Here is a 24,256-nt window from a genome sequence, read left to right on the forward strand (position 1 = left end):
AAGCAATAAGCATTATAACTCAGTGAATGTCATCACAGGAAGTGATATTGGACAGGAGGGTGTTGAATAGTGTAATTCTAGGCATTACTGGATGTAACATGATCACAGATTCTCCAGCTGACAGGAATCACAGAAAGTTGGAGGAGATTTTCTAAATATGACTGACATAGAATAGTGTATATGCAACAGAGAGAATGTTTAGCTCCTGGCTCCATGTTGCATATAAGATTGTCCTTCTCTAGACTAGACAATGGAACACATAATATTCCATGTATCAAATCAAAGTCTGAATAACATGGGACATTTATGACTTTCTCAATTCCTTTTTTAATATGAAACTTCTGATGAACTTCATTATAATTGCCAATAGTGTTCTTACATATGGCTGTTGATACATAAGTCTTTCCCAAGCTACTCAGGAGAAGACGGTCCCTGGAGTGTCTGCCATGGGATATGAATGAAATCATGGCACCTGAGGATGAAAAACATGACCTTCACAACATGTTTTCAGAAGTGTTTTGATCAAAAGATTTCAGACCTCAGATGTAGTGCTTGAGGTCACAAATTTCCAGATATATCCAGGGACTATGACACAGGATGAGTGGAAAGAAATTGTAGAATATAATTCAGTGGATCTCCAGACAGCAAAACCCTTAAAACAGAAACATAGGTGTCAATGTGTGTGATGTTTGTCTGCATAAGAAACGCATTTCATAACTGCCCCATCTTAGGTCCTAGCAGCCATGAAGAAGCTGTGTGCTTTCACAATTTTCTTCTTGCTCTTGATGTTTTCTCTCATCTTGTGGAGTGTGACTGAACCCAGTTGCTTCTGGAGGATACAGAGTAATGAAGATAATGAAGAATTTCGAAGTGACTGTGGTTTTGTTCTTTTCCCAAGCAAGGTACCTCTAGATGAAAAGTTTTACAATAATGTTCTCAGTTTTGGGTAAGTCTAATTTTTGTGCTTCAATGTCATAAATTATAAATCTATATCTGTATATATAAACTGTGGGATTCTGTCCTGTTCTTTCCATTGTAGCATGAGGAACCACTGAAAACTGTATAGCACATCAATCATTATTTTAATAGTTTCAAATGTGTCACTGTTTAATTTGGTTTCAGTATAACGTGCTCCAATTTATATAGCTAATAGTAACATATGTGCTAATGGAGTGTGGAACAAATGAAAATATTTCATATGGAGAAAAGTTCTCAGTGATCAGCCATAACTTAAAGGTTGGGAAAGAAGTAAGAAAACTTGGGTATCTACTAAAATAAAACTAGGAAAGTATTTTTACCTAAATAAAAGATAACATCAAAATTGATATGCAAAAAGTCAAAAATTAATAATCTACTCATGTAGTATATTGTATTATTTTGTATATTTGGATATGGATACATTTGTATTAAATTAATTACCCTATTGATAAATATTAACATTTGAAAATAATGTTACACTTTTTTACAAACATTAAAAATTTAATAATTTTATATATTTTCTTTCAGAATTCTGTACCCTTTTGGTAGCCCTTCCCAAAGTTCTTTACCAGATCCCTACTTTGAGACTCTGAGAGGGTGTTCCCCAACCCCGACTGTCTCATCTCCCTACCATACTCACCTCTCTAGATAGTCCCCACACCTCATATTCTTTACTCATCCATCCACACTCAGAGGTCTCTACAAGTTTGGGCACATGCTCTCCCAATGAGGTCATAAAAGAGAGTCCTCTGCTACATATGTGCCAGGGGCCACTGGCCAAAAATGTATGCTCTTTGTAAAAAGATTATTTGTCAATAACAATGAAGTTAACATATATCTAATGTTTGACTTCAAAGAGTTTTTCCTATTTTATATATATATATATATATATATATATATATTATATATAATTATATATATATATATTATATATAATTCTTGCCAATTACATAAATTCTCATATAGAAACATGGATAATATCTTAATCTTTTTTATCAGATATTTTATATATTTCCATTTCAAATGATGTTTCCTCCCTGCTCAAATAATATCACATCCCCCCTCCTATCCCTTCCATGATGATGTTTCCACACTAAACAACCCACTCATACCTCTTTGCCATGGCATTCCACTTCACTTGGTAAACCATCCTTCACAGGACCAATGGCTTCTCCTCCTATTGTTGCCAGACAGTTCCATCTTCTGCTACCTACGCTGCTGGAGCCATGGGTCTCTCCATATGTCATCATTAGTTTGTGTTATTCTCTAGAGCTCTGGGGGTTTGGTTGATTTACATTGTTCTTCCCCTGAGTTTGCAGACCCTTTCAGCTTCTTCAGTTTTTTCTCTATCTCCCAGATATCTGTCCTCCTGCCTAGTCCGATGGTTAACAGCTAGCATCCTCATCTATATCAGTATGGCTCTGGCAGAGCCTCTGAGGAGTCATCCCTATCAGCAAGCACTTCTTGGCATTAGCAATATCTCTGTGGATGACCAGATATAACCAAGGTCATCCCTTGTGCTGCAGCTGGGTTGGTAATGTGTAAGAATTGCCCAGGTGGTACTGGTTTTAAAGATATAAAGCTGTCATGGAGAACAGCTGTAGTTTGGCAGTAAAAGATGCAAGGGAAGGCCATTGGTAAAGATGCAGCTTCAGTTAATGGCCCAGGACTAAATGGGTCGTTATAGAAGGTGAGTTTTGGCACTATGAAGAGAGCTGATGGGATGCTATTGAGGAAGCCTGGACGCATCAAAAGTTTTTCATGTCAGAATTGCCAGAACCAAGGAATGACTATGAAGTAAAGTAGCAGCTGTGGAGTGGAATCAATCAAAGCCTAGAGTTATACAGAGGGAAGAGCTGGAGAAATGACACAAGACCTTTGAAGAACCCATAAAGTCATGTTCAAATCCCAAACATTGGAACTAGAAGCTGTGAAGCTGAAGTTGACTTGGAGACTCCAAGATTGTAAAGATGCCTGATTCAGTGTTATTAGAATTTGAAGACTATTGTGTAGCAATCTTAGTTTATAGGACTGTAATGTAGTCCATGTAATGCATCCAGAGATAAAACAAATATGTATCCATTTTCACAAATATAAAAATTTTTATATCAGAGTGACCTATTTAGGGGAGTTCTTAGGGTGCATTCATCTCTAAATTTCAATAATTTCCCAAGCTTATTTCAGGCAAGGGAGCATTTACATATTTCTTAGTACAAAATTTGCTGCAATTTAGGGAAATTTTCATGTTTCTAACATACTGCTCAACCATCCCTATGACTTCTTGTAGAATACCAGCAAGAAGATATGAGTATTTTTTGGTACTGTTTTTTGCAACTGATGAGATCAACAGGAATCCTCATCTTTTATCAAATATGTCATTTTTCTTCAGTATCAATTCTGGTACGTGTGAGGATACATTAGGATATATAGAGGAACTAAATTCACGGCGAAATATTTCTTTGGATTTTCTTAATTATGACTGTGCAATATGGCCAACATGTGAAGTAGATCTTACTGGACCATCATGGACAACATCTTTAAAACTGGCAATTCTTTCTAGGAATCCAAAGGTGAGGATGTGTGACATTGGATGAAGTAACAAATTTTAAATCTACTCATAGGTGCCTAGGGAGACAAATTGGTTTACATGGTTTTCTGTGTGTTGTGTTTTATATTTTATACATATATTATTAATGTTTAGAAAATAAGTTCATAGATATATTGGGGAAATAGATAAATCTGGTTTCTACAAAACTGAAATTTGTCAGGAATAGATTAGAATCTAATAGTAATGATACATGATATTTATACTGTAATCTTACTATCCTCAATATAATCTGAGAAGTAAGTAATGTCACTTGTACATAAGTCAAAATTCCTAACAATCGTATTCCTTTTGGGAATGTTTAATTCTCTTTTTACATCATTTAGATTTTCTTTGGACCATTTAATCCCCACATAAGTGACCATGATCAGTTTCCCTATGTCTATCAGATAGCAACAAAGGACACATGTTTGTCCCATTCCATGGTCTCCTTGATGTATCATTTTAGATGGACCTGGATTGGACTGGTCATCTCAGACGATGACCAGGGTATTCAGTTTCTTTCTGACTTGAGAGAAGAAATGCAAAGACATGGAATCTGTTTAGCTTTTGTGAATATGATCCCAGAAAACAAACAGATATACATGGTAAGAAGTAAGATATATGACATACAAATAATGACATCATCAGCCAAGGTTGTCATCATTTATGGTGAAAGGAACTCTACTCTGGAAGTCAGCTTTAGAAGATGGGCAGATTTAGGTGCACAGAAAATCTGGATTACAACCTCACAATGGGATGTCATCACAAATAAAAGAGATTTCAGCCTTGATTTTTTCCATGGGACTCTCACTTTTGCGCACCACAATGGTGAGATTACTTTATTTAGGAATTTTTCACAAACAATTAACACTTCTATATATCCAGTAGACATTTCTCAGTCTATGCTACTGTGGAATTATTTTCATTGTTCAATATCTAAGAACAGCCATAGCAAAATGGACCATTTTACATTCAACAACACTTTGGAATGGTTAGCATTTCACAACTTTGACTTGGCCCTGAGTGAAGAAGGCTACAATTTGTATAATGCTGTGTATGCAGTGGCCCACACATACCATGAACTATTTCTTCAACAAGTAGAGTCTCAGAAAATCATAGAACCAGGAGTTTTCACTGACTGTCCGCAGGTAATGTCTCTTACATTTCATTATGCTGAGGTTTACAGTGAGACCTTTAAATGACCTCTAGAAACTCATGTACATTTGTTAGAGATTCTTCTCTCAAGAGACAGAATACTACACTCCAAAAAACTTCTTAATGGATTGTTTACTGGCTTATGTTTCCTGAACAATTATAACAATTTATAGAAGACAATATTTTATATTTGAACATAAGTGAGTTTTGTGAAAATATTTCTCACATTTTATCCAATGAGTTCAATATTTTATATAGGCGCCATAAGTTTTCTCATGAATGCCTTAACTTATGATTTAAGTAGAATAGTGTTCTCAAGAAGTGATTCAAGAATTAATATTCATTGAAATTAACATTATTTAAAAAACCCAAATGATCAACACAGCACATTTCTTAAGTTTATGTTTATTTCATGCATGTAAACTCTATGTGCACAAGTGACCCATTACCACTATTGGTTTCCACAACTTCCAGATATTCTGACTGCCCACTCATTATTACATACATGCCTTCAATTTCTTAAATTATTTTGCCCATTATGTACACTCATTCTCTCTGTCTCTCTGTCTCTCTGTCTCTCTGTCTCTGTCTCTGTCTCTGTCTCTGTCTGTCTGTCTCTCTCTCTCTCTCTCTCTCTCTCTTACTCACTCACTCACACACTCATACAGTTACTTTCTATTTGGTAAGCACTTTAATTACCAATTAGGTACATTTTAATATCCTACATGGTATAACTTTAATATAGCTGTATTCCCTGGAAGACATTAAAAATTTAGGGACAATCTCAATTTTGTGTTGCTTTAACTGATATGCATATATAATCATCTTATGATCCATCTCTTTTAGGTTGCTTCAGTGCTAAAGACCAGGGTATTTACTAGTCCAGTTGGAGAACTTGTGAACATGAATCATAGGGAAAATCAGTGTGCAGAGTATGACATTTTCAACATTTGGAATTTTCCACAAGGTCTTGGATTAAAAGTGAAAATAGGAAACTATTTTCCTTGTGACCCACAGAGCCAAAAACTTCATATATCTGAAGACTTGGAATGGGCCACAGGAGGAACTTTGGTGTGTACACCACAATTTCCATTCTTTTCTTTTTGATCTTTTTTCAAAAACATATTCCTTTTTTTATTCTTTTCCTTTACTCTAGATTTTATTCCCCTCCTGATTCATCCCCAACTACTCCACTTCTCATACCTCCTGCCTACCCCCTTGTCTCCAGGAGGATATCTTCATCCCTCCCCACCAGGTCTTAAGTTCCTTGAGGGTCTCCTGTTTCTTTGTGGTTAGGTGAATCTTCTCTGACTGAACACCACCTGGTAAATCTCTGCTGGATATGGGTTGCAGGACTCATATCAGATGGTAAATGCTGTGTGATTGTTTGTCCGGTGTCTGAGAGATCTCAAAGGTTATGGTCCTTTGAGACTGATGGTCCTCCTACAGAGTTGTCTTCCTCCTCACTTCCTTCCAGCTAGTCCCCAAATCAACCACAGGGGTCAGCAGCTTCTGTCCATTGGTTGGATGCAAATATCTGCATCTGACTCTTTCAGCTGTTTCTTGGGACTTTTGAAGGGCAGCCATGTTAGCTCCCTTTTTAATGAGTGTTCCATGGCCTCAGTAATAGTGTCAGATCTTGGGGCCTCCCCTTGAGCTGTATCCCAGTTTGAGCCTGTGGCTAGACTGTTTTTTTCTCAGGCTCTTCTTCATTTCCATCCCTGCAGTTCTTTCAGAAGGAACAATTATAGGCCAGAGTTTTGTTGTGGGATGGCAACCCAATCTCTCTTTATGCACTGACTTTCTGTTGTATATGGGCTCTATAAGTTCCCTATCCCCACTGTATTAATTTCATCTAGGGACCCCTTCATTGAGACATTGAAGGTCTCTCACCTCCCTGGTCTCTGGTACATTTTGCAGGGTCCCACTAAATTCCTACCATCTGAGTTTTCCTGTTTCCATTGTTTCTGTTGGCTCTCAGGGCTTCAGCCCTTTCCCCCTCTGAATAGCAGATTATATGTTGTTCCCCTCTTCCCCCTCCTATCACATTTCCCTTCCAATTTTCTCTCTAACTCTGCTTTTGTGATTGCTGTCTTCTTCCTCCAAAATGTGACTGCTGTTTCCTCCCTTGGGTCCTTTGCTCGATGACCTTTTTGAGTTCTGTGGACTGTATCTCAGTTATTCTGTACTTTTTTGTCTAATACATTCTCTTATTAATGAGTACATACCATAAATGTCCTTCTGGTCTGAGTTACCTTACTCTGGATGATATTTTCTAGTTCAATCCATTTGCTTGTAAAACTCAGGATGCCCTCGTTGTTGATAACTGAGTAGTATTTTATTCTGTATATGAACCACATTTTCTGCCTCCACTTTCTGTCATGGGACATCCAGTATATGTAATTTTAAAATATGAGGCACTGAAGTGATAGCTGTGTAGTTAAAACCAATCACTGCTGTTGCAATAGACACATCCTCTGTTACCAGCAACAGAACTTGATAACTCATAACTTCATGTAAATCTAGGTCAAAGTGATCAAAGGCCTCTGGATTCTATGTTCAATTGCATTCCTATGCATATTTACCCCACAATTCAGAAACAGTTTTATAAAATTTAAATATATATGTATACATATTTAGGTACATATATATATACATATAATAAAATATTTAATTTAGTTTTTCTATGCATACAACGTATTTTTTAGAATAATATATACAATATTATATATTTTCCATTTTTATTATTTTATTTCTTTTACATTACTAATGCTGTGTCTTTTCTATTCCCCACTCTATGAGCACCACAATCCATCTGCCTCCCCTTCACCTCTAAGAGGGTGCTCCCCCACCCTTCCACCCATTCCTATTTCACACCTCTAATATTAACCTTCAATGAGGAATCATACCTGCTAAAGAATAAACACATTCTTTCCCACTGAGTCTAGTCATGGCTGTCCTTTACTATGTATGAAGCAGGGGCCATGGACCACCCTATATGTGTTCTTTGGTTGGTAGCTCAATGCCTGGGAGCTCTGAGGTGTTAGATTAGTGGATTGTGTTGTTTTTCCTATGGGGATGCAATGTCCTTCAAGTCCTCCAGTCCTTATCCCAACTCTTCTGCTTGGGTCCCCCATCTGAGACCAAAGGTTAGCTATAAGTATCTACATCTATCTCAGTCTGAAGCTGGTAGAGCCTCTCAGAAGACATCTATATTATAGGGACTTGGTGTATGTGCATGGAATTGATTCTAAGTTGAATGGTTTCTGGATAGCCTCCATTTTTGTTCCCACAATTTCTTTAGGCAGGAAAAATTTTTGCTCAAAATTTTTGATATGGATAGGTGGCCCTATCCCGCACCTGGGGTACATGTCTAGCTATTGGACCTGGTCTCTTCAAGTTCAATCTCCCCACTTTTGGCAAATTCAGCCTATGGCATCCATTGTATCTGGTATTTTCTACAGGTTCTCTACACCCCCATCCCACACTGCTATATATTTCTATTCATTTTTCTGAGCCTCTGTGCTTCTCTCTTTTCTCCCTCAATACCTGATCCTGCCCCCATTTTCTTTTCCTGTCTCTCCCAGGTTCCTCCCTCCCTCCCTCTGCTTCCCAGGATTATTTTGTGCTCCCTACTAAGAAGGCATTAAGCATCCACACTTAAGCCTTTCTTCTTGTAAACTTCATATAGTCTGTGAGTTGTATGTTGGATATTATGAACTTTTGGCTTAACTTTAACTTAACAGTGAGTACATACCATGCATGTGGTTTTTGTCCCGGTTACCTGACTCAGGATTATATATTCTAGTGCCATTTTTGCCTGAAAATTCATGGTGACCTTACTTTTAATAGCTGAGTAGCATTTCTGTGCAAAAGGCCTATCCTTAGTTAGCAGCATGAAAATTTGATAACTCATAACTTCCTATGAATCTGGGTCATAAGAGTCAAAGGTCTTCAGATTGCTTGTTCTAATGTACTCACATGCCTATTCACCCCACAATAAAAACACATTTATGAAATTTAGAATAATATATGACTATATTTATATCAAAATTTATAATTGCAATAAACCATAAAATTTTGTGATTCTGTTTGAACATTGTTATAGCCTATGAAGTACAGCATATTTAATTAACAGCCTTGATTTAAACTTAGAAATAGTCTATTAATTTCATGAGAATCTTATATAACATGTTTTGTTCAAAGTCATCAAAGAATGTTTTTGATATACCCTACTTTCTCTTCTCAGCCAACTTAGTATTATTATTATTTTATTTTAAATTATGTGATATAACCAATGTCACATAAATATTCTATTTGAATTTTATCACTTTAGGAAGGAAACTTTTAAAATCTATATAGCTCAAACATTATATACTTAATATTACAAGATGTAGTAAATATTGTTTGACAATTAGTGCACTAGAGGCTTACACAAAATAATAAAGTGCCTGAAATTGATAAGTGACTTATAAAAGGAATATATATATTAATATCTGTTAAGTATATACATAGACATACATATATTAAAATTATATAACTACATATAAAACTTGAAAATTAGGTACCGATTTGTAAATGTATACCTATACATATATGTGTGTCATTATACACTTGATATATACATACATTATACATATATATATCCTCAGGTTCCCACCTCCATGTGTAGTGTGACATGCACTCCTGGACTCAGGAAAATTCATCAGCAACAAACAGCAGACTGCTGCTTTGACTGTGCCCATTGCCCAGAAAATGAGGTTTCCAATGAGACAGGTACATACTTCTATGAGAAAAACACCTGCGGAATTCAAGGATCTTTTCTTTTTATATTAGAAGTGTAAAATTTCCTAGGTGGAAATGGAGGCCCTAAAATCTATGAGTTTCAGATTTTAATCATTTGATGATACCAACAATTTTGGGCCCTGCAAATAACCTTCAATATCTTCTACAAACAACTCATTTCTCTCACAATATTATGACCAGTGATTTTCATTTTGCAGAAAACTTTCAGGGGAAGAAATATTTGTAACCATTTACTTATATTATTCCCCTCATTGTGGCTCTTCAAGTCCATGTGAGACTAAGTGCTTCAGCTCCTTCTAAGGCCAGACAAGGCAGCACATATGCAATTGCATATCCCACATATAGGCAACAGCTTTTGGAATAGACCGCTGCTCCAGATGTTCCAGACTCCCGGGACACCCGGCTGCATATTTGCTACATAAGATTTGAAAATTCTAGGCACAGCCTGAGTATATTCTTTTAGAGGTTCAGTCTCCAAGAGTCCCAAGCATCCAGTTTAGTTAAATCAGTTGGTCTCCCTGTGGAGATACTATCCTTTAAGGAGCTGAAAGTCTTCCTACTTTTTCATAAGGTTTCTAAGTACCATACAATAAATGGCTGTTGGTGTCTGCATCTGTTTCAGTCAGCTGCTGTGTAGATCTTTTCAGAGGACAGTCATAATAGACTCTTGTTTCCCAGCATAACAGATTATCATTAATAGCGTCAGGGATTGGTGTTTGCCCATAGGTTGTGTCCGATGGTGGACTTGTTATTGGGTGGCCTTCTTATCAGTCTGCTCCATTCCAAACCTCTGCATTTTTTCTATGATAAATTTTGCGCTGAACATTTGGTGAGTGAGTTGGTGTTCCTCTGGCTCCATTGGGGTTCCTGCCTGGCCCTGAGAGGCAGTTTTCCCAGTGTTTATATCTCCAATGCTGTGATTCACAGCTAAGCACACCTGCATTGATTTTTCTCACCTCCTTTATTTCAGGTCTTTTTTGTTTTTCCTGGAGATTCTCCATAATTCCCCACCAAAAACCACTGGTTGCAGATTTCCTTTAATTCTCATGGCCACCCAATGTGGCCATCCTGCTTTCCACCCCCTAAACAAACGCCCACACTCTCATCCAGATCCTCTTTCCCACCCAATTCCCTACCTTCATATGCTTTCCATGACCATTTTCACCCCTTCTGCCTTCTAAGTGAGTCTCAAGCATCCTTGCTTGGGCCTGTTCAGCGTTCTTTCTTCTGTGAAATATAGCATGGGTATCCTGTACTTTATGGCCTATATACACATTAAAAGCGCATATGTACCATATATGTCCTTTTAGGTCTAGGTTACTCCATTCAGGATAATAAGCTCACGAACCATCTATTTGTAAAATCCATTCCAAAATTCATGATAGCTTTGCTTTTCTAGATGAATAGTGTTTTATTGTGTAGATGGGCCACATTTACTTTATCCATTCTTTTTTTGAGGGACATCTAGGTTGCTGGGTTTGACAAGGCAGTCCAGCTAACAGAACATATTTCCTACCCAGGTGACAGCTTTTTGGATAGCCTCTGTTTTAGTGGTTTGGGACAAAACATGAAGACCAAGCTGCACATATATGTTTATGTGCAGGGATGTCTATGTCCTCCCCTTGTATTTTCTTTGGATGGTGGTTCTGCCTGTGAGAACTCTTAAGGTTTAGTTTAGTTGACTCTCTTGGACTTCCTATGGAGTTCTTACCTGTTTGGGGGCTCACAATCCTTCCTCCAACTTTTGTGTTTCCAAGGTTAATCCACTGGTTTTGTTTGTGGGTGTCTATATCTCTGAGTCAGCTGCTGGATGGTGGCTTTCAGAAGACATTTACAGGATCCAAACCAAGATCTAGTTATTTGTGTATGTTGTCCTTCATTTTACATTGTAAGTTAAATTTTAAAAGGTATTTAATTTTTTTATTTGTCTTTGACCAAGTTATTAGTGAGTAGAACATTGTTTAGCATATATATATATGGGCTTTTCATGTATATATTTTTATTGTTGTTGTTGTAATTGAAGAGCATTCTTTATCCCTGGTGATCTGATACAATGCATATGATTATTTCAATCTTGTATCAGTTGAGGCCTGTTTTGTTACTGAGTATGTGGTCAATTTTGGAGAAGGTACCATGAGTTTCTGAGAAGAAGTTTTATTCTTTGATTATAAGATGAAATGTTTTGTTTCACAACTTCTGTTAGTTTTACTGGGTCTCAGATTAGTATCTCTCTTCATGATCGCTCTATTGATAATAGCAGGGTTTTGATAATAGTCTTCCACTATTATTTGTCAGGTGCAATATGTGCTTTGAGCTTTAGTACTTTTTTTTTTTTTTTTATGAACGTAGTTCCCTTGCATTTGGGACATAGATATTCAGAACTGAGATTTTTATCTTGGTAGATTTTTAGAGGAGTATTAAGTTTCCTTCTTTATATTTTTGAGAATTTTTGGTTGAAAGTTGATTTTATTAGCTATTATATTGGCTACGCCAGCTTGTTTCTTGGAAAAATTTGTTTGGATAATTGTTTTTCAGCCTTTTAATCTGAGGTAGTTTCTGTGTTTTTCCTTAGGTATGCTTCCTATACGTAGCAAATTTCTGGGTCCTCATTATCAATGTAGTCTGTTAATCTATGTTGTTTTATTTCTGAATTGAGTCCGTTCATGTTCAGAAGTATTAGGGATCAATAACTGTTGTTTTCTGTTATTTTTGTTTTTAGAGGCTGAATTATGCTTGTGTGATTGTCTTCTTTTGTTTTAGTTGAAAGAAGGTTACACCTTGCATTTTAGGATGTAGTTTCCCCCCTTGTGCTGGAATATTCTATTTATTTTATTTTGTAGGTCTGGATTTGTTGACAGATATTGTGTAAATTTGGTTTGGTCATGAAATATTTTGGATTCTTCATCTATGTATTTGTGAGTTTTTCTAACTATAGTAGCCTGGGCTGGCATTTGTTTTCTCTTAGGGTCTACATGACATCTACTCAGGATCTTCTAGATTTCATAGTCTCTGTTGAGAAATAGCGTGTAATTCTGATAGGTCTGCCTTTATAGGTTACTTTAACTTTTCCCTTATTGCTTTTAATATCCTTTCTTTATTTTGTGCAGTTGTTGTTCATCTGTTATGTGACAGGAGAATTTTTTTTTTTCTGGTCGAATCTGTTTGGAGTTCTGTTGGCTTTTTGTACATTTATGAGCATCTCTTTTGTTAGGAAAGTTTTCTTCTATAATTTTGTTGACGATATTTACTGGTCCTTTAATTTGAAAATCTTTGCTTTCTTCTATGCCTATTATTCTCAGGTCTCTCAGAATGGCAGTTGTGGACTTATTTGTGTTCACGGGTGTGTAAACACTTCTGGGTGACCAGCTTTATAGAGGCAGGGTCTGGGTATAAAGTACTCTATTACAGAAGAGTTCTGGGTGCAAAAAGACACCAGAAGGATCCTCTCCTAGACTGCTCCTTGGTTCTTGTGTCCTTGGGACTCCTTTTGGGTTTCTCTTTGACCAGGAATTTGATCAGAGGTGGTAGTCTCCAATGTGCTCTCAAATGTGTCAGTGTTCCTTTGAGGTTAGCTCTCTTCCAGCTGGATATGTACAGAGTGCTCTGTCACTAGATCAGCTCCAGGCACAGGCAGAAATAGAAAGGATCCTGTCCCAAACTGCTCCTTGATTCCTGTGTCCTGAGGATTTCCTGTGGGCTCCTAATGGGCCAGGAATTTGAGCAGTGGTGGTGGTCTCACCTGAGCTCTCACATGTGTCAGTGCTTCTTTGAGACTGGCTCTCTCCCCACAGGGTCTGTGTACAGAGTGCTCTGGCACCAGAACAGCTCCAGACAACCATTTTTTCTCATAAATACCTCTACCTGTTAGATTGTATTTTCCTGTTCTTTTCACAGGAATTTTTTTTCCTTTCCTCTATTTTCTAATTTTATTAATTTACATACAAATTTAGTTATTTCATATTTATAGATGAGTAATAGTCCATTTAATAATGTACACATTTTATTTCTGTTTTATTAATTATGTTATTTATTTACAATTTAGATATTGCCCTATGCCCAATGCCTCCTCCCACAGTTCTCCATCCCATTTGCCTTCCCATTTGTCTCTAAGAGGGTGCTCCCCTTCTACTTTCCAGCCTCCTCCTTCCCTGAGCCCTTAAGTCTCTACAGGATTAGGTACAACATCTCCAACTGAGGCCTGCAAGAGCACTGCCAGAGACTCAACCTCATATCTTTGTAAGACTGGATTTATGATCATTTTCTTGTGCTTCAGTTGTAATAGAATATCCTGTGCTTTCTGTAGAAGAATAGCTGTGCTCTGAAGGAATATTATGGTGGCTTTTGTTGATTCTGTTCTTTGAAGGACCTTTAGCAATCAATATGTGTTTGGTCATTGAATATTCTTATTGTAGTAGGTATTGGGAGAGTTAATATGTATGGTCTTAGTTTGGGAGGCCTTTGGGGAATATATTCTTTGACCTACAGGCATATATGATTCAGGATGCACACGTCTGTTTGGCTGAGAGCTACAGATTTATTGAAAGTGGACAAAGAATGGTAGCAGAAGAATGGATGTTACTACTTGCAGTAGCCGACTTTTTGGGGCAGATTGGATTGCTCCAGAGACTCAGCAAGTAGTGATTATTGGTGGGAGTTGGGAAGCTTGCATGTAATGTTTAGGATTCATAGTCTGATGAAGACACGTGGAGAGGTGGGAAGGGGGAGAATAAAAGTCCTTTAGGAATAGCTGGATGTTCAGAGTAGCTTGGCTTGTTTCAGAGCCTATGCAAGCATAAAAGATGGATGAAGATGAGAAGATGAACTTTATAGTTCATGCTCAATAAGTGTCATGAAGATGGGAGAGTGAGAAGTGGACTTCTCTAAGCATTTTTTCACAATAAATTCTACACACAGACTACGTATATGTTTAATCTTCCTTGCTTATTTGAACAAAATAACTTGACTACATAATCCATATAAAATGTTTCTCTGGCATCATCATCCAGCTTGGTCCCTACAAAATCCAGATGCTCAGTGTAACATTTGTCATTTGATGAAATATACTTTAAGAGCTTAGATGTCATTAAGGATGAAATATTTGCTGTCTGTGAATTAGATCATAAGTAAAGATTTCAGGAATGCACCCAACAATGTGATAGTGCTCTACGGCAATCACAGCTCATCTAAGAAATATTGCATTATGCAAAGAATATTTACATTGATCCTTTTAAGTTTTTTAGCAATGTGAAGATATTGACAAAGGGCAAAACAATCAAGGCCAACAAAATGCATAATGCATTTTATTATTGAGAACTACACCAGCACACTGCAGAGATCTGTGATAGTTTAAAGATAAAGGAATTAAATAATATAATTTCATACATATTATTGTATACAATGCACTTTAAAAAGTATGTTTCTTTTTTATATAATTAATAAGTATTTTTCCCCTCCATTCTCTAAGATGGTATGTTTTTCTATCACCAAACACAGGGTAATACAGAGCAGCTTTATGTCAGTGGTCCCTACAGCAATAAGGAATGTCATAAATACTCAAAATCAAAAGTTTTTTAAGAATTATTTGAGTAATAAAAAAAACTCAGTTATCTAGAACATAACTATGATATGTTATAGGGGTTATCTTTTTTTTTTTGCCTGCAGATATGGAGCAGTGTGTGAGGTGTCCAGATGATGAATATGCAAATTTTGAGCAAACCCACTGCCTCCAAAGGGCTGTGTCATTTTTGGCTTATGAAGATCCACTGGGGATGGCTCTAGCCTGCATAACCCTGTGCTTCTCTGCCCTCACAGTTGTAGTACTAGTCACCTTTGTGAAGAACAAGGATACTCCCATTGTGAGGTCTAATAACTGCATTCTTAGCTACATCCTCCTCATTTTTCTCATCTTGTGCTTTCTTTGCTCCTTGCTCTTCATTGGAAATCCCACCCAAGCTACCTGCATCCTCCAGCAGACCACATTTGCAGTCTTTTTCACAGGGGCTGTTTCTACAGTGTTAGCCAAAACAATAACTGTGGTCATGGCTTTCAAGCTCACATCTCCAGGAAATCGGATGAGAGGGATGTTGGTAACAGGGGTACCTAACTTGGTCATTCCCATTTGTACCCTCATCCAACTTGTTCTCTGTGGCATCTGGTTGGTAACATCTCCTCCCTTTATTGACAGAGATATACAATCTGAACATGGGAAGACCATCATCATTTGCAACAAAGGCTCGGTCATTGCCTTCCATCTTGTCCTGGGATACTTGGGCTCCTTGGCTCTGGGGAGCTTTGCTGTGGCTTTCTTGGCTAGGAACCTCCCTGACAGATTCAATGAAGCCAAATTCCTAACATTCAGCATGCTGGTGTTCTGCAGTGTGTGGATCACCTTCCTCCCTGTCTACCACAGCACCAGGGGAAAGTTCATGGTAGTTGTGGAGGTCTTCTCCATTTTGGCTTCTAGTGCAGGGTTGCTTGGTTGTATTTTTTTCCCAAAGTGTTATGCTATTTTACTTAGATCAGATTCAAAATTTCTGCAGAAGCACAAAGATAAACTTTATTATTGAAACTACAATAGTTAAAAAAATGTTTGATGGTACTCAACATATCATACTACATTGTCTTATGAAAAATAATACTATAACAAAACCTTAAGTAATATACTACAATCATAATAACTCATCAGTATAGTGCTGTCTAATAAAATAGAAACTTCTAAGACTCAGTGTAAAATGGGTTCTTAACTACACCAACCTCAACTTTTACAATAGGGAATCTCTGTTGAGTTATGGCTTGCATCATGTTGACATGTTTATGGGTGTAAGCCATATTCTTAATTAATGAGTAATACAAAGTGACACTACTCTTTGTGTACAATGCCACCTCTAGGCAACTTGTACTAAGAATTAAAAACAGATTTTAGACAATGTAGACACGAAGCTAGTAATGAGCATAATTCCATGGACATGGATTGGACTCCTGCACATATGTTCTTGACTTGGTTTCATTCAAATAACTGTGATCAAGGAATACAGGGAAATCAACAGTTTTTTATTTGTTCCATTTTGACCATAGTGTTTTGTTACAGCAACAGAAACTAAGATATTAGCAAAATGAAAAATTGCCTGATTAGTAATTGAGAATATCATAGATTACTGATGCAATAAAAAGAACCAATTTGAAAAGAGAAACAAGAATGAATGTTAATTGCCCATGGCACATAGTGATAGCATTGCATATTATTGATGGCCATAACAGAGGAGCTGGACTTTGAGTGGCTTTACAATGTGTTATGAAGATGTTACTAACATCAGATAACATACTAGGAAGAGTACAGTATATGAAAGGACAATGGGTTTAGATTTTGCTTGAAATATAAGGCTTCTGTACTTTATATGAAAACCCATTTTAACACAAAGTAAATGTGGTTCATTCAGTAAGCAATGTTGGTAGAGAAAATAGTATCATACACCATACCTTTATTACAATACAGTCAATGAATTATGTGAACATATAATTCACTCTAGATAAAGAGTCTCATAAATTTTATCAGAATAAGAGTTGCTAAATCTTGTTTGAGCTTCATATTACAAGCACAACATACGTATACAAACACATATATTATTATTTTTGAACATTGCTTGTTGAACTCAGTGTCATTTTTCTCTCAGTGTACTGTTTGTTGCTTTATTTTTAAATTTTATATAAGTAGTTTGTGTTTTATGTTGTAATTTAATTGTTCTTACTTTACATTTTTTGTTTCTAAAACGTTCTTTGTACTACTTCCTACAATCTATAAATGGACATGGCTTTTGTTCAATTAATTTTTATGGAATATCTATGTGTTCTTTTATAAATGTATATATTTTGAAAGATATCTGTAGAAATAATGTAAAATTGCATACAATTATATTCTGATTGCTCATTATTTGGTAATACATGGTTAATATTTGTTCCCTTTTGTGGCAATAACATTTTACTTATTCCTCCCTATTATGACTATTTCTAAATTCCTGATAAAAACAACCTTAGAATAACCACGTCTATCCTGCTAAAGTCCAGGGAATGGGGGCAAAGACTCTTCATAGCTTCTTCAAGATGAATATATGGGTATTGAGAATTTAGAAGCAGGGAGTGGGAATGTAGAACCAGGACAAGCCTCAATAAGGAAAGCCACACTGACGATTGGTGTTGTCTCTGGTGTCTGAAATCAGGTCAGTTTAGCATTCTGATGACAAGCTTCACTGTTGCACATATCGGTTTTGGGGAGGGGGTCCCGCTCTGCTCCTCCAGACGAAGGTAGCTTTTCATAGAGCAGGTCCCGGGGAAGGTTGCTTAGGGCGTGCTCTGCCTGGCCCACAGGAGTTCAGGCTGTGTGGCGTGGAAGCAACTCCCAGTTGGGTGCTGCCAGGCCTGTGAACTCTGGTGGGACAATGCTCAGCCTGGGGCTAAGATTATAGCCCTGCTGGTCAGGGCCATAAACTGACTCTTAGAAAAGTGCAGAGCCTGCGATAAGGCTCTGGGGTATAACATTCACAGAGGACAAAGGAGTCTGGACCACAAAGGAGCCAGGACAGAGGAGAAAGTTTCAATGTGTGTCTTTATTTTCCTGTGCCTCTTTCCTTTGTTCTGTTCTTTTTAAACAGCCTGGGATCCAACCACCGGATTCACATGTGTTTGCCTCTAAGGCTGGCCATAGTTGTTTTTCTAAAGCTATGTACGTACATGCGTGCGTGCGTGTTCATGTGCGTGTGTGTGTGTGTGAAGGGGAAGGACTTAGTTAGTGGCTGATTTGGCTAGGTCTACATCACTCTCTCCCATGGAGGTCGGGTTTGGGGCTTGTCTAGAGCCTTGTACATCTGCCCCATTGTGGTGCATCCAGGCAAAGTGGATTTTTAATCAGGAGTTCAGAAAGCACTTGCCAGTTGACAGTTACCCATCCTCGGGGCTTCGACCGAACTCGACCTCTCAGATAACCAACTTTGCTCCTACAAACCCACACTTCACCATAGCTGCACATTCTGAAATAAATCTAAAACTCAACAGAAAACATTTTAGTATCGAAATATATTTTGTATGATTTCTTGAATTTAGTTTCAAATATGATCTATATAAATCCAGAATTCATGTAAACCCGAATCATACTTTTTAAAAAGCAAAGACAAAACCTTCCACCCAAAGTAGCGTGTCCCTTAGTTGGCAACTAGAATATTTTGTATTTTGTATTCTCTCCCAGAGAAATAATATAACCACAAAACTCAATATCACACCCAGTTTGAAATTTAAAACAATATAAAACAAATGTATAAACTAAAAAAACTGAATGATTTTATTCTTAGGCCTCTAATAATCTGTCATGTCAAGAAATCAACTCAATTTCCCAATAGATTCCATGTTAAGAAATTATGAGCTTCTTGTGGTAATTTTAAGATAATCACAAATACTCACTAGCTGGCATCTGAGGAGCCATGTGGGCTTAGCAGATTAATTCACAAAACAAACTAATTTACTCTCAGTATCAAAACAATAAATAAGCAACTTGTATAACCAGGTCCTTAGCTCAAAATATTTTGATCTGTCTAGCTCTCAATCTGGAGTGTCTGATCTTTATTTATTAATAATTTCCCTAATATATGTCTGCATTCACTCTGCCTGATGTACATACTTGTATATACAATAACTTTTTAACTTTTAAAATTACTATTTTCTCTCTCTCCCTTGTAGTCACTGATTAATTTTCCTTATCTAATTCAGAACTATGGGGGGAAATCTCAACATGATCAGGTAATCTCGGTACTCTTTCCTTCTAAGTAGAAAAACAAATTAGACTTGAGCATTAAATCTGTATACCACCTTTAACACAAACTGATCAACTTCTTAATATATTTTCTAAACAATTCTGTCAATGAATCAAACATCTTTTAATTTCTCACTGTGTTACCCTGACTTCTCACAGTAGGAGACTCACAGTCTACAGATAGAACCTGCCTATATGTTTTCTTAGAAACATAGAAGCAGCTTCTAAAAAATGTTCAACATCCCTAGTCATCTAGGATGTGCAAATCAAAACAACCTTGATTTCCACCTCACACCAAGCAGAATGGACAAGATCAAAAACTCAGGTGACAACAGATGTTGTTGAGGATGTGGAGAAAGAGAAAAATTCCTCCACTGTTGGTGGGGTTGTAAGCTGGTACAACCACTCTGAAAATTAATCTGGCAGTTCCTCAGAAAATTGGACATAGTACAACCTGAAGACACAGCTGTTCAATTCCTGGGAATATACCCCAAAGATGTTCCAACACATAACAAGGACACATGTTCCATCATGTGTATAGCAGCCTTTTTATAATAGACAGAAACTGGAAAGAACCCAGATGTCCTTCAATAGATGAAAGGATACTGGAACTTTGTTAATTTTACACAATGGAGTATTACTCAGCTATTAGAAGCAATGACTTCATGAAATTCCTAGGCAAAAGGATAGAACTAGAGACTATCATCTTGAGTGAGGTAACCCAGTCACAAAAGAAGAAACATGGTATGCACTTTATGATAAGCAGATACTTGCCCCAGAAAGCTCTGAATATCCAAAAAACAATTTATAGACCTTATGAAGCTCAAAAAGAAGGAAGGCTAAAATGGGAATGCCTCAGTTCTTTTTAGAAGGGAGAACAAAACAATCACAGGAACAAAGATTGAACAAAAAAATCATTCAGAGGTTTCCTAATCTAGAGATCCACCCCATATACAGCCACTAAACCCAAGAACTATAGCTGATCTCACATGTATTTATTTGCTGGAACCAGATAGAGATGCTTCCTCAGGGGCTCTGCGATAGTCATACAGATACACCTGAGCATGTTTGCAGCTAAACATCAGACTGAACATGCAAACCCAATGAAGGTGCTAAATAAAGAATTGAAGCAGTTGAAAGGGATTCCAACCTCATGGGAATAATAACATTATTAACCAACCAAACCCTCCAAAACTCTCATGGACTAAAACACCAACCATTGAGCACACATTGAGAAACCTATGGCTCCAGTTGCATATTTAGCTGAAGATAGCAATGTCTGGCATCAGTGTAAGAAGAGGCCTTTGGTTCATGGAGTTCACATTTCTTTCCAGTGTAAGGGAATGCTAAGGCACTGGGCTGCAGAGGGTGATTAGAAGGGAGTGCACCTTTGTGAAGACAAAGGAGTGGGATTGGAGATGGGATAAGGGTGGCGGAAGGAGATTACTTTTCAAATGGAAATACAGAGTATCTTTTATTTAAAAAAGGAGTAAATCCTCTCCAGTGCTGGCTCCCTCAGGGACATATGGCACTATGGGCATCTCTAGCTGGGTGCTCCAAACCACCTCTATGAACTCAAAAATGGATCATACCCACCGCACCTGATGCTTCTGTCCCAGATGGCATATGGGTTCCCCAGTGTGTTGATTTCACTCACTTTCCTTTATCACCCAGTAGGAATAAAACTCACAACCATTATTTTATCAAGGAGGTTTAGATGTTATATTCTCAACCCACAAACTCTCTACACAATAAACTTACAACCAATAAAGAATGATATAAACTGCCCATTTATATGAGATAAAATGACCCAAAGAAATCCTTAGAAATAATAACAACCATATATATATATATATATATATATATATATATATATATATACATGTATAACGAAGAGACACACTTAGAAAAACATAAACATCTGCCTCCATCCCCATTCCTCCTGGAATCTCCCCCTCATTCTCCCTCCTCTTCCATTTCCTAGCCTTTTCCTTACCTACCTTTTTACAGTCCAATTGCATATCACCTTAGCATAAACCTACAACTTTCTTGGACAAGCATATAATAATCATCACAGAGAGATTGAAGCTTTCTTATTTAAAACTACATTCTAGTTAAACTTCTTATGGTCTAATGGCTGTATCCTGGGTATTCTGTTTTTTTTGTTAATATCCACTTATCAATGAATATATACCATCCATATCCTTTTGGATTTAAGTTACCTAATTGAAAATGATATTTTCTAGTTTCATCATTTTGACTGCAAAATTTATGACATTCTCATTTTTAAGAGTTAACTATATTTCACTGTGTAAATGATCCACATTTTCTATACAGATTCCATGGTTGAGGGACATGTGCATTGTCTCCAACTTCTGGCTATTACAAATAAGGCTGCTATAAACATAGAGGAGCGTGTGTTCTTGTGTTGTGGTGAGGTATCTTTTGGGTATATAGCCAGGAATGGTATATCTGGCTTTGAAGACAGAACTATTTCTAGTTTTCTGAGAAGCTGCCATATTGATTTCCAAAGTAGCTGTACACGTTTTCACTCCAAAAAGCAATGAAAGAATGTACCCCTTGCTCCACATCATCACCAGCATGTGCTGCCTTTTGAGTTCTTAATATTAGCCATTCTGATGAGTGAAAGGAGGAAGATCAAAGTTGCTTTCATTTGTATTTTCCTTATGACTAAGGCCAGATCATCATGTCCAAAATTCTTCTACCTCCTATAGCCTGCCTGTCTCCAAGGAAGTTCATACTAACCAAGGATATAGGTGAGACTCCCACCCAAATACCCATGCCAGCTAGAACACTCACAGAGCCTAGCTGACACTAGTCCTACCCACCCTTTGAAGCTCCGTTTTCCTTTAGGCCTATATCTTCACAGATGCCAGATCAGTGGGCCTGATAACCTCTCACACCCTACAGCCTCTGACACCCAGGAAGTCTTTTGTAACCAGGGACACAGCCTGCCTGTCTTCCAGGAGGTCTGCAGTAACAAAGAACACAGGAGTACTGCATTAACAGGGGAACAGTCTTTTCAGTTTGCTCCTCCATTTGCAATGGGAGCATATCCTGTTCTTGTATCTCAGGACCTGTCTATCTACCAGGATGTTCTCCCTTGGCAGGACTACAAGAGTTCTGCCCTAACCAGGGATGCAGGAATCCCACTCTAACCTGAGACAGTACTGCCTGCTTCCCAAAAGACTGGCTCTTACCCAGGTCACAGGGTTTTAATTGCCTCCAAAGAGGCTGGCTCCATTTAGAGATACCCAGGATAGTTATCACAAGATATAACCAGAATCAAGCCCAAGTGCATAAGCTACAGAGTCCAATACAATTAAGCACCATTAAAACAGAATTCTACCAACACGGCAAGATCGTGATACACTAACATGCCTGGAAAGCAGTATTCTGACTTAAAATTCCATTTCATCTCTGAAGATGATGAACCTTGAGGAGAATACAAATAACTTCCTTTAAAAATATAGGAAATCACAGGTAAACAGGTAGAAGACCTTAAAGAAGAAAGAAATAAATATGTTAAAGAAATACTGGAAAATATAATCAAGTAGGTGAAGAAATTGAACAAAGCAGTCCAAGTTTGAAAAATGGAAATAGAAACAACAAAGAAATCACTAATGGAAGCAACCCTCGAGACTCACAACTGAGGAAAGATATCAGGAGCTATAGATGCAAACGAGAGAGTCTCAGTTGTGTAAGATACCATAGAAGCTATTGACAAGCTTGTAAGAGAAGCTTCATTTGGGTCCCCGTGTTCAGGTTGATGGTTAGCTTCAAGCATTCTCATCTTTATCAGTATGACTCTTTCAGAGCCTCTTAGGAGGCATCCATATCAGGCTCCTGCCAGTAAGTCTTGGCATCAGCAATAAAATTTATTCTTATCCATATAAGAATAAAATCTATTCTTATCTCCTTGTACTAAGCTCAAGTCCATGTGGATCAAGGACCTCCACATAAAACAAGATTCACTGAATCTAATAAAAGTGGGAAAGACTCTCAAACACATTGGCATATATGAAAATTTCCTGAATAGAACACTAGTGGCTTAGGCTCTAAGATTAACAATTGACAAATGGGACCTCATAAAATTGCAAAGCTTCTGTAAGGCAAAGATACTGTCAATAGGACCAGATCACAATTTGCAGCTTGGGAATATATCTTTACTAACCTTACATCCAATAGAGGGCTAATATTCAAACTATAGAACTCAAGAATTAAGACTCCAGAGAACCTTGTAACCCTATTAAAAATGTGCATGCCTTCTGGCATGGCATGTGGTGACGATGGGAGAGACAGCTTACAGGTGTCAGTAACTCTGCTTCATGGCCTTTCTCTGATCTGCCTTAGCTGTGTGAGGATCTGATGATGCCCAGCCCAGGCCAGAGGTGGTAGGTGGAGCTGGGACTGGTGAGCAGCACCTTTAAGGCACAGCTTGTGAAGCAGAGACAGCCAGCTGGCATGGCCAGATGGTGGAGCTCTTCAAGGACGAAAAGGTTGAGCAGCAGCTATGGAGGAAGGTGGGTCACTGCAGAAATGCAGGCTGTTGCTGATGATTGCAGCAGAAGGACCATGACAGGAAAAGTTCTTTCCAGGAGAAGTGGCCCTGGTTAGGAGGCAGCAGAGTCGCTGGTGTCTCTAGATCTTGTCCCTGTGCTGAGCAGGAACGCTGGTGGGTGATGGAGCTGCAGCTGCTGAGTAGCAAGCAGTGCGACTAGTGTGGTGACCATCGCTGAAGGGAGTGCTGAGAGCAGAGGAGCATCTCAGTCTCCCTGAGGCAGGAAACCAAGAATATTTTACCACGTCTGGAAAAATAATTACTCTTGACGAAGCGCAGTGATCTTGAAGAAGGTGGGTGGGTCTTCTGAATGTCTCATAAAACCTATTAGTTTCTATGTCAGACAAAAGAA

The 24,256-nt window shown here is 37.7% G+C and overlaps 1 protein-coding gene across 1 annotated transcript; it reads left to right on the forward strand.

The window, feature by feature from the left end:
• Window positions 1-743: 743 nt before the first annotated feature.
• On the forward strand, window positions 744-16,092 carry LOC308427550 (vomeronasal type-2 receptor 116-like; the record flags this gene model as incomplete). The annotated part of the gene is made up of 6 exons (XM_080925696.1): window positions 744-946; window positions 3,266-3,548; window positions 3,910-4,713; window positions 5,567-5,791; window positions 9,373-9,496; window positions 15,188-16,092. The coding sequence occupies 6 exons, from the start codon at window positions 744-746 to the stop codon at window positions 16,090-16,092; spliced, it is 2,544 nt and encodes an 847-aa protein (XP_080781822.1).
• Between the last annotated feature and the right edge of the window lie 8,164 nt (window positions 16,093-24,256).

The sequence above is a fragment of the Micromys minutus genome, assembly GCF_963924665.1.
Source record: "Micromys minutus genome assembly, chromosome: 11".
NCBI lineage: Eukaryota > Metazoa > Chordata > Mammalia > Rodentia > Muridae > Micromys > Micromys minutus.